The sequence below is a fragment of the Bos taurus genome, chromosome 23, assembly GCF_002263795.3.
Source record: "Bos taurus isolate L1 Dominette 01449 registration number 42190680 breed Hereford chromosome 23, ARS-UCD2.0, whole genome shotgun sequence".
Taxonomy (NCBI): domain Eukaryota; kingdom Metazoa; phylum Chordata; class Mammalia; order Artiodactyla; family Bovidae; genus Bos; species Bos taurus.
Window position 1 is genome coordinate 10347492 of NC_037350.1, and position 11460 is coordinate 10358951.

The 11460-nt window shown below is 43.5% G+C and overlaps 1 protein-coding gene and 1 long non-coding RNA gene across 3 annotated transcripts in view; one reads left to right on the top strand and one right to left on the bottom strand.

Moving 5' to 3' along the window:
• Positions 1-6344, top strand: part of LOC112443778 (uncharacterized) — a 40343-nt gene extending 33999 nt beyond the window's left edge. For both annotated transcript variants that reach the window (XR_239525.5, XR_003032180.2), the window contains 2 exons: positions 38-160; positions 264-6344. This is a non-coding gene — a long non-coding RNA (uncharacterized lncRNA). The remainder of the gene's footprint in view (positions 1-37; positions 161-263) is intronic.
• The window catches only part of PXT1 (peroxisomal testis enriched protein 1), a 17922-nt gene extending 6823 nt beyond the window's left edge, over positions 1-11099 (bottom strand). The window contains exons 1-2 of the mRNA XM_059880541.1: positions 10692-11099; positions 1130-1260 (exon numbers count right to left, since the gene is read on the bottom strand). Of these exons, the coding sequence (XP_059736524.1) occupies positions 1130-1260; positions 10692-10833 (273 nt within the window). The 5' untranslated portion in view covers positions 10834-11099. The remainder of the gene's footprint in view (positions 1-1129; positions 1261-10691) is intronic.
• Between the last annotated feature and the right edge of the window lie 361 nt (positions 11100-11460).

The window sequence follows — 11460 nt, forward strand, 5'->3', positions numbered from 1 at the left end:
TTATTGTTGGGACCTTCTGTTCTTGTTTTGTCTCCAGGAATGTCTTATTTGAGGGGATGGCTGAGTACTGCCACATTTGAACCAGAGCATAGAAAGGGGCCTGGCACTCCCTGAGGTCAGCATGATGGCAGCAGCAGGGATAAACAAGAAATCGCTGCAGGTACTTGTCCTGTGATGAATTTAAGGGCAAGAAGTTGGGCTCTAAGGGTCAGCCACCTGTCCTAGCACAGAGCCCCACATGGTTATTCTCCTTCTGCTGCCAGTTACAGGTTGTTCTGGAGGAAAACTAAGTTGGCTGTGGATTTCATCGTGCCTAAGATTTGGGCTTCCCTGGTGACCCAGCTGGTAAAGAATCTTCCTGCAGTGCGGGAGACTGGGGTTTGATCCCTGGGTCAGGAAGATCCCCTCGAGAAGGGAACAGCTACCCACTCCAGTATTCTTACCTGGAGAATTCCATGGACAGAGGAACCTGGCTGACTACAGTCCATGGGATCACAAAGAGTCGGACATGACTGAGCGACTAACACGTTCACAGAATTTAAAAGAGTAATCTTTATGTTTTCCCTTATTACTTCTTATAATAATCAGGAGAAACAAAGAAATCAGGGAGAGCTGGGCTTAGAGCAGAACCTGGGTTGGTTCAAGGAGGATAACCACAATCTAAGTCAAAGGTTCTCCTCCACGATGGAGCATTATATTCACTTGGACTCATCTCTCGGTAGGGCCCAGCATCTATAGTTCTTAAAACTCCGCAGGTGATCCTCACATGCATCCTAGTTTGAGAGTGTGAAGCAAAGTTTCTCACATTTATAACTCAGATCCCCAAGGGTGTGTGCAAAATGGTAAATTCTGATGCCAGAGCTGTGGGCTGGGGTTCGAGATTTTGCACATCTGGTCAGCTGCCAAATAATGCGGATGCCGCTGGTCCGTGGACCAGTTTTTCGTGAGGCAAATGTGAGATCAAATACTGGCATTGGCTCAGGTTCTCAATTTTCAGATCTAATGCTTGGTAATCTGGACATTATTAACCCATGTGTTCTGCTAATTCCTGGGCATTCCAGCTACTTGGCAGCCATTGTTCTGTTTGCTCTTTCCAGGTAGGCCTTTGCTGGGGAAATTTAAGTCTCACCTCTTGCACCATTCTCTGCTCAATGCTGTCCCCAATGTTTCTCAGCCGCACGGCCAGCTTGTGACGTATTTCCTCCTGGTGATGGTTCTGGCCAATACTATCCTCCTTGGGCTGAGAAGGTGGATTGTGATCTACATTGATAGAAAAGAGTTCAAAGAGATAATTGCATTAACTATCACTCACCACTAGTCACTTAAAACTGGCTTAGACAACGAGAGGAATGAAATCCCATCATCATAGTGATTATTGAAAGCAAAGCCTTGCACTGGAATAAATAGCTCTGTCCAGTAGAAATATAATTCAAGCTATATATAAATTTTAATTTTTCTAGTGGTAAAATCAAGTAAAAAATAATTTTAGTAATGTATTTTACTTAAGACAGTATATCCAAAGTTCAGTTCAGGTCAGTCGCTCAGTCATGTCCGACTCTTTGCAATCCCATGAACTGCAACACACCAGGCCTCCCCCTCCATCACCAACTCCCGGAGTCCACCCAAACCCATGTCCATTGAGTCGGTGATGCCATCCAACCATCTCATCCTCTGTCGTCCCCTTCTCCTCCTGCCCTCAATCTTTCCCAGCATCAGGGTCTCTTCAAATGAGTCAGCTCTTCGCATGAGGTGGCCAAAGTATTGGAGTTGCAGCTTCAACATCAGTCCTTCCAATGAACACCCAGGACTGATCTCCTTTAGGATGGACTGGTTGGATCTCCTTGCAGTCCAAGGGACTCTCAAGAGTCTTCTCCAACACCACAGTTCACAAGCATCAATTCTTCAGTGCTCAGCTTTCTTTATAGTCCAATTCTCACATCCAAAGTATCATAACATATAATCAATATAAAATTATTAGTGGTATGTTTTGCACTTTTTAATTTAAGCTTTCAAACTCCAGTGTTTATTTTATACTTACAACACATCTCAATCCAGATATTAACTAATTTCATTGGAAAACCTTGTATTTTATTTCGTGAAGTGTTGATTTGTATTTAGATTTCATGAAGTTTACAATTAAAATTTATACATCCAAGTTGTTCCACACATACCTAAAACTTTTCCAACAACTAAATCAAGTATCAGTTTTTAAAACTTAATTAAAATTAAATAAAACTTAAAATTCAGTTCCTCGATTGCACTGGCCACATTTCAAGTGCTCTATTATATTCCAATACTGAATTTTTAATATCCAAAAGGAAAAATTATCTCACTTTATGCTGAAAATTGTGTGGATATATACATATCCACATAGAATTCTAAAAATAAAACTGTCATCTAAATGACCTAGTGGGGAATTTGGAAAAATCTCATTGTTAATCTTTTCAAAAGAATAACTCCTTCATAAAGCAGATAACAAGCCTCAATGTATTGTGACTTTAAAAAAATGTTGTATCAACATACAAAAGTTTCTTTCCGTTGCACTTAGGAAAACTTTTAAACGAATAGGACTTTAAGGTTTTGTAAGTGCTTTTCCACTGCCAGCTATAATGTGAATATTTTATTGTCTCAGACGGTGATCATCTTTTTATAATCTTGATTTTACTTGATAAAAAAGAGATATCTAAGGCCTTCTGATTTAAGACTGAGCACAAGCATTGACCTTTCCGTTTCTCCTAGTCCCTCCCAAGACCTCACCAAAATGAAAGTATAAAAAAGAGTAAAACTGCCACAGTGAAAAGAATGGGAAGCAGAGTCAACAGCAGATGAGAGATCTATACATGTTTGCAGAAGGCAGAAAGAAGAGAAGACAAGATATAGACAAGTGAGCCAGAAAGAGAAAGTGCCAAGAACCCATGATAGGAAGCCCCTTCACTCACCAGGACCCGGAAGCTGGGAAAGGGGAACATGCCGTTGACTAGAATTCTGAGGAGGATCTACTGTCCCACTTGGTACCCTTGGCAACCCCAGCCCACTGGACCCATCAGATTTCAGGTGAAAAATCCAGACCAGTCTTCCCTAACACGAGAACAAATCTTGTGGAGAGAGCTAAAACTTCTTTATGAATGTTGGTGCCTCAGGTCAAAGGTCTCCTTGTTCTGGCATTTGAGGGATCTGGGGCCAAAACATCAGCTCCCCTAACTCACCGCCCTAAAACTCTCCCAGTTCAGACCCTCTATTTGAGTCCCCATTCAGTGAGGAGCCCTGGGAAGCAGTGAGGCATCGTGCTAAGATTCCGAAGCCAAATCATTTGGGTTCAAATGTAAAATTTATAGATAAAACTGTGTAACCTGGGAAAGTTATTTAATCTCTCTATGCCTTCATTTCTTCAATTGTAAAATGGGAATGGTAATATATTATTTTATCAATTCTAAGATTTTATAATGCCTCCAAAAGAGAATGTGTTTTATAGTCTATGGCATGTCATATTCCAACAGATTGTTTATTTTCTTAGTAGGAAACAAAATTATAGTACATTTTACAATTGATGGAATATTAAACTTAATGAGCGGAGAAGGAAATGGCAACCCACTCCAGCATTCCTGCCTGGAGAATTCCATGGACAGAGGAGCCTGGTGGGATACGGTCCATAGGGTTGCAGAGTCAGATACGACTGAGCACACAGCACAAACTTAATAAGATACTATAGTAACTACCTTGTAGAGGGGTTGTTGAAATGATTAAGTGAATTAATACATTTAACCTGTGCAGGACCACACCTGGAACATGGATAAATGCTATATGAGTGAGTGAAAGTTGCTCAGTCATGTCCAATACAGACCCCATGAACTGTAGCCCGACAGGCTCCTCTGTCCATGGAATTCTCCAGGCCAGAATACTGGAGTGGGTAGCCTTTCCCTTCTCCAGGGGAGATCTTCCCAACCCAGAGATTGAACCCAGGTCTCCCGCATTACAGGAGGATTCTTTACCAGCTGAGCCACCAGGGAAGCCCAAGAATACTGGAGTAGGTAGCTTATCCCTTCTCCAGCGGATCTTCCCAACCAAGGAATAGAACAGGGGTCTCTGGCATTGCAGGCAGATTCTTTACCAGCTGAGCTATCAGAGAAGCCCAAATACTATGTAAGTGTTAGCTACTGCCACCAACTGGGAAAACAGTCCTCACATAACAGCAGAAAAAACCCACACGAGTTAACCGGTCAGTATTTTTTTTTTAATAACAGAAGATCACCAGGCAACTGAGAAGAACAATAATTGAAAGAGAAATACCAGATAAACAAACAAAATAGTGATCCTGAAGAAAACAGGTGTAATTCAGGAAACAGAAGAGAATGTTTGCAAGTTCTAATGTATATCTTTAGAGTGATTTAAGAAAATATTACATTTAGCGACTTCCCTGGCGATCCAGTGATTAGGATTCACCTTCCCCAGGGGTTGTGGGTTTGATCCCTGGTCAGGGAACTACGATCCCACAGGCCTGTGGCCAAAAAAACAAAACATAAAAACAGAAGCAATATTGTAACAAATTCAATAAAGACTTTAAAAAAAATGGTCCACATCAACAAAAATCTTTATTAAAAAAAAGAAAGAAAATATTACATTTAGGAAACAAAAGAAAATGCTGTGAAAAAAGATTAAACCTACAACAAAATCTTTCAGTTTTTAAAAATATGATTGCTAAAATTAAAAATACAATTGACCGTCTGAGAAAAGAAAATCACTCAGAAAAAAAAAATCAGAATTTTTAAATAGGCGAGATAAGATAGGTGATATACAGAACCAATCTGGAAAGACCAGCACCGGATTAGTAAGAGTCACAGAAACAGAGGAGGAAAAATGTTAAACAGCATATGACAGCTTCCCAGTACAAACTTCAGATTAGAACATCTCACCAAGAAAAAAGCCCCACCAAATTCTCAGGACAACAAAAGGGGAAATAAAATCCTCACCTCTGGACCATACTGACATTTCAAAAGATGTCATTTTGGCTAAAGATGCTAAAGATCTCCAAAGAGAAACATGGGTTAGTTTGATGACTGACTTCCCATCAGTAATGGATTCTAGAATATAGTAGAATTAATACCCTCAAGAATTTTTTTTTTGGTCATGCCACGTGCTTTGCAAGATCTTAGTTCCCCGACCAGAGAGGTTGAACCCTGGCCCTTGGCAGTGAAAGCATCAAGTCCTAACCACAACCACCAGGGAATTCCCACCCTCGAGGATTTTATTAAAAATTCTTTTCAACCTAGAAGTTTCTGCCTACCTAATTCTCGATAATTTGTGAGAGGTGAATAAAGATATTTGCAGACATGCAAGGACTCAGGAAGTTGTTCTCCCATAAACAATTTCTTAGGAAGCCTCTTGAGGAGGTTTTCCAGTGAAACAGAGTATGACTAAATCAAGGGGAAAAAAAAAATCAGCAAAAGGTGGATCCAATGCTGGGAAGGGAAGTCCCAGGATGACAGGCCCAGATAGTGATGAGATTGGAACAAGAGAACAACTCTAGAAGGGAAGTCCCCAAGGAAAGGGAGATTTGATTGAAAACATAGCATGATTGAAAATTTGGGAAACTTGAAGATATCATAATTACAAATCGTGTGAGCAGCGGAGGAGAGGCAGTGAGAAAGTCCAGAAAACAAAGGTAATACAGAAAGTTTATGGTATAAATAAGAAGCCAATTAAGATGTGGCTTAAGTTTAAAGCTTTCCTTTAAAGCTTTAAGCTTTCCTGATAGCTCAGTTGGTAAAGAATCTGCCTGCAATGCTGCTGCTGCTGCTAAGTCACTTCAGTCGTGTCCGATTCTGTGTGACCCCATAGATGGCAGCCCACCAGACTCCCCTGTCTCTGGGATTCTCCAGGCAAGAACACTGGAGTGGGTTGCCATTTCCTTCTCCAATGCATGAAAGTGAAAAGTGAAAGGGAAGTCGCTCAGTCATGTCCGACTCTCAGCGACCCCATGGACTGCAGCCTACTAGGCTCCTCCATCCATGGGATTTGCCAGGCCAGAGTACTGGAGTGGGGTGCCATCGCAATGCAGGAGACCCCAGTTCGATTCCTGGGTCAGGAAGATCCGCTGGAAGGAATAGGGTCGAAAAGAGTTGCATTCGACTGAGCAACTTTCACTTTCATGAGCTACTACTTGCAGATCTGGATTATGTAAACTGTCAACAATCCATCATTTAATGTACAGCATAATGTCTCAAAAACACATGTAACTGTGCTTTGACCTTTAATGGACAGAACAGTTCTCAGAGTTTTCTGAGAGGCTATTCCAGGGTTATAATCTTCAATTTGGCTCAAAATAAAATTTCCATTTCTTTCTTAGACCAACTGATCAACTTTTTTTGTTGGCACTCAGCCTGATTTAAGCAATCACAGCTTTAATCCACTATTTCATTACTTGGAGATGTTTATTCTCAGGGAAAATCACTTCAGTACCTACGAATTTGATTGGTGGTAGTGACCACTCCTGAATCCCAGAGCCTTAAGAGAATGTGAAGGGTATTTGCATAACCTTTTACCTTTGTAACATAACATGTGGAGAGGAGAAAGGGCAACTGAGTGGGGAGACCTTCAAAATGAGTATCATCAACTTCAAAATGGGTTTAGGGCCAGCCCTACCTGTGCCAATCAAAAGCATGATGATTTGCAACTATCATTTTAACTGACTGTCACCTGGGAAGTACAAAATCCAGTATCTGCAGTATGAAGACGGAATACAAGTTGGGTAAGTTCCAGTAATGGACATTGGGAGACATGGAGCTATAAGAATGCTAATGAATGGAGAAGGAAATGGCAATCCACTCCAGCACTCTTGCCTGAAAAATCCCATGGACGGAGGACCCTGATAGGCTACGGTCCATGGGGTCGAAGAGTTGGACACGACTGAGCGACTTAAAAAAAAAGAAAAAGAAAAGAATGCTAATAAGCCTTGGGTATTTCAGCTGGGTAGACAAAGGGGCAGAGAAGGAAGGACCTAGAGATAGGACACAACAGAAGATTGTGCTCAAAGCAAGAAGTGTGTTTTGTATTCTGGAACTCAACATAACAACTATTTGTATTTCGTGCATGTCTGAACAATTACTGGTGAAACACTTGCAGCATGGCAAATGCGTGTGTGCTCAGTCATGTCCAACTCTTTTTGACCCCATGGACTGTAACCTGCTAGGCTCCTCTGTCTATGGGATTTTCCAGGTGTGGATACTGGAGTGGGTTGCCATTTCCTCCTCCAGGGGATCTTCCTGACCCAGGGATCAAACCCACGTCTCTTGAGTCTCCTGCATTGGCAGGTGTGTTCTTTACCACTAGCGCCATCTGGGAAGCCCGAAATAACAGAGATGATACTGCGTATTAGATGTGTGTATCAGCATACTTACCTATTGGATACACATTGTCTATATCAGTAATTATGGGTTACCGTTACTCCCTAAGAACTTAGAATTAAAAGAAAAAAGTATTTTCTGAGAACTTAGAGGCAAGATCAGTGTATGTTTAGTGGAAATGGGTGAGATGAGCAGTCATCGGAAGGGGAGAGGCTACTAGCTCTCCCTTGCCCAAGCCATTCCCTCTGCCTGCAACTTGCACCCTCCTTAACCCGCTCAGGTCTCAGTCCAGGGTTACATCTCCAGGGAAGCCTTCTCTAACCTCCCTCCTAGGTCGAAGCCCCATTATAGCATCTGGACCTCTTAGCACCCTATCACATTACATTTAACATTGGTACATGTGATTGACTGCTGTCTGCCTTCTTTACCTGACCATCAGTGCCAGGAAGGAAGGGGCTGTTGCTGTTTTTGTTCACCATTGTCAGCTGAGTATGTAATACAGTGCCTAAAATAGTATTTTTTTTTAATGAATAAAAAAAGTCAATGTGTCCATCTAGAGGAGGAAAGAGACAGATGGTGAGCCTTAGGAGCACCAAGAAAAAAAAAAAAAAGCAAAAATGAGCATCCAAGGGACTTTCCTGGTGGTCCAGTGGTTAAGAATATGTCTCCCAGTGCAGGGGTCGAGGGTTGATCCCTACTCTGGGAACGAAGATCTGACATGCCATGGAGCAACTAAACCCATGCACCACAACTACTGAGCCCTTGTGCCCTGGAGCCCATGCTTGGCAACAAGAAGCAGGCACTGCAACCGGAAACCCATGCACCACAACTAGAGAGTAAAAAAATATATATATATATATATATATATATATATATATATAATGAACACCCAAGTGGTGCGGGAAGGGGGACCCTGGAGGGCTCCCCTTTCTGTAATACAAGCAATCTCAGAAGCAGAAAGAAGCTGAAAACTGGACCCTCTTCTGACTTCTACAATTAATATATCCCATTTACACCTACCTATGTATCTATGAGTGTCTCTGTGTTAGTTGCTCAGTTGTGTCCGACTCTTTGTAACCCCATGGACTTTAGATCACCAGGTTCTTCTGTCCATGGTATTCTCCAGGCAAGAATACTGAAGTGGGTTGCCATTCCCTTCTCTGGAGAATCTTCCTGACCCAGGGGTTGAACCTGGGTCTCTTTCATTGCTGACAGATTCTTTTTCGGCTACACCCCACACCTTGTGAGATCTCAGTTCTCCGACCAGGGATTGAACCCAGGCTTCTTGCATTGGGAAGTGCAGAGTCCTGTACAGAAGTGCAGAGTCCAGATGCCAGGAAATTTTTCTGTGTGTGTGTATATATATGTCTGCCCTTTCCTATCAATAGAGAAGGAAATGGCAACCCACTCCAGTATTCTTGCCTGGAAAATCCCATGGACAGGGGAGCCCGGCCAGCTGTAGTCCACAGGTCACAAAGAGTTGGACATGACTGAGCACACACACTTTTCCTAGCAATACTTTTTACATTTTTAGAGGTGGACAGGGCTTCTTTCCACTTTTAATCATTTTTGTTTTCCCAAGAGTGTCTAATTTATCTTAAACGACGTATCAGGACGGTTGCTCTGGACTTCTCCAAATCCTACCCACCTCCTCAACTTTTCTAAGTGTCTTTTAGTTCTACATGGGCTTCCTAGGTGGTGCTAGTGATAAAGAATCCTGACAATGCAGGAGACCCAAGAGATTCAGGTTCAATCCCTGGGCTGGGAAGATCCCCTAGAGGAGGAAATGGCAACCTACCTATTCCAGTATTATTGCCTGGAAAAACCCCATGGACAGAGGAGCATGGTGGGCTATAGTCGGGGTCGCAAAGAGTTGGACACAACTGAGCACAGGTGTATGTGTGCACACACACACACACATTCTCCATACAAATACTATGGGTTCCCCCCGACCCCAGCACCAAACAGATATGTTCATATGGCTAGTGTTCAGTTCAGCTGCTCAGTCGTGTCTAGCTCTTTGCGACCCCATGGACTGCAGCATGGCCAGGCTTCCCTGTCCATCACCAACTCCTGGAGCTTGCCCAAACTCATGTCCATCTAGTTGATGTTGCCATCCAACCATCGCATCCTCTCTAGTCCCCTTCTCCTCCTGCCTGCAATCTTTCCCAGCATCAGGGTCTTTTCCAAGGAGTCAGTTCTTTGCATCAGGTGGCCAAAGTATTGGAGTTGCAGCATCAGTCCTTCCAATGACTATTCAGGACTGATTTCCTTTAGGATTGACTGGTTTGATCTCCTTGCAATCCAAGGGACTCTCAAGAGTCTTCCCCAACACCACAGTTCAAAAGCATCAAATCTTCGGTGCTCAGCTTTCTTTATAGTCCAACTCTCACATCCATACCGTAGCTTTGACTAGACAGACCTTTGTCAGAAAAATAATGTCTCCGCTTTTTGATATGCTGTCTAGGTTGGTCATAGCTTTTCTTCCAAGGAGCAAGCATCTTTTACTTTCATAGCTGCAGTCACCATCTGCAGTGATTTTGGAGCCCCCCCAAATAAAGTTTCTCACTGTTTCCATTGTTTCCCCATCTATTTGCCAGGAAGTAATGGGACCAGATGCGATGATCTTAGTTTTCTGAATGTTGAGTTTTAAGCCAGCTTTTTCACTCTCCGCCAGCTTTTTCACTCTCCTCTTTCACTTTCATCAAGAGAATAGCCCCAAAGTAACAGAGATTAAGTTTGGGCTTCAACCAGTCATTTTCCAGCCAACAATGGCTTGTGATTTTCATTTTCAGTCTGTGTTGCAACCTGGGACAAAAGCACTAAGAGGAGAAAGGGATCTTCTCAATCAGCTTCTTCATTAACAGTTCGCTGTATCTAATTTATCTAACCTATCTAATCTATCTCTGTCATCCGTCCATCCATCCAATCAAGTTCCCAGCAGGAGAGCTTCCCTCCACGCGACCAACCACACCTGGATGACTGCGCGTTCAGGGTTCTCCTCAGACGCGCTGCCCAGACCCGGTCGGAGGCCGGAAAAACCCTTGGGGCGGGGCTGGCAGTAGAGGTCACGTGAGCGGCTGTGACCAATGGGAAGTGCACATGGCGCGCTGTGCCCAGAGGCGGTCTCTGGCGCAGGGGGTGGCGCTCGTTGTTCGCTACTACTACTAAGTCACGTCAGTCGTGTCCGACTCTGTGCGACCCCATAGACGGCAGCCCATCAGGCTCCCCCGTCCCTGGGATTCTCCAGGCAAGAACACTGGAGTGGGTTGCCATTTCCTTCTCCAATGCGTGAAAGTGAAGTCGCTCAGTCGTGTCTGACTCTTAGCGACCCCATGGACTGCAGCCTACCAGGCTCCTCCGTCCGTGGGATTTTCCAGGCGAACTTGTTCGCTACCTGCTTCAAATCCGATTGCGAGGGAGGGAGAACAGGTATCCGGGGTACACCACCAGGCCCCTCCAGTGACCCTGGCTTTAGCGTTCTCGACGTCATAAATAACTCAGTGTCCCTCACACTGCCCCCTTCAGTCTGCGCATCCCCATTCCTTCAGCGATAAAAGGGGAGAAACACGATGCTTCTTGCTGAGCCCGTGAGGGAAGGAAATGGGAGTGGGGGTGGGGCGCGGCTTCTGGCCGCTACCGCCTCTGACTGAGCGGTAACCCGCGGCCGTGGCATGCACTATTGGCGCACCAGACAAAAATTGCCAGACACAAAGATTTTACACATGCAGTAAAATGAGAACTCTATGCAAAAAAAAAAAAAAAAAAAAAAATGCAGATTAGGCTGTTGGCTGTCACTGTTAGTAGCATTAGTAATTCTTCACCCTTCTGCTTTTTTTGAGGTGAAACTAATTAGGAAAGCTTTTGGGGTAAATGTGGCAACCGCCCACAGTGCACCTCAGTTTCATAAGGATCGGTGAGGATTAAGTAATATCAGTTCAGTTCAGTCGCTCAGTCGTGTCCGACTCTGCGACCCCATAGTGAGTGTGAAAACACTGGAAAAGGTTTGCAGTAAAATACAAGTTCTAGAATAGTGCACAGCTTTGTAAATATACTAAAAGCTTCTGAATTGTGTGCTTTAGAAGTGTGAACTTTATGGTACGAGTTACATCTCAACTTA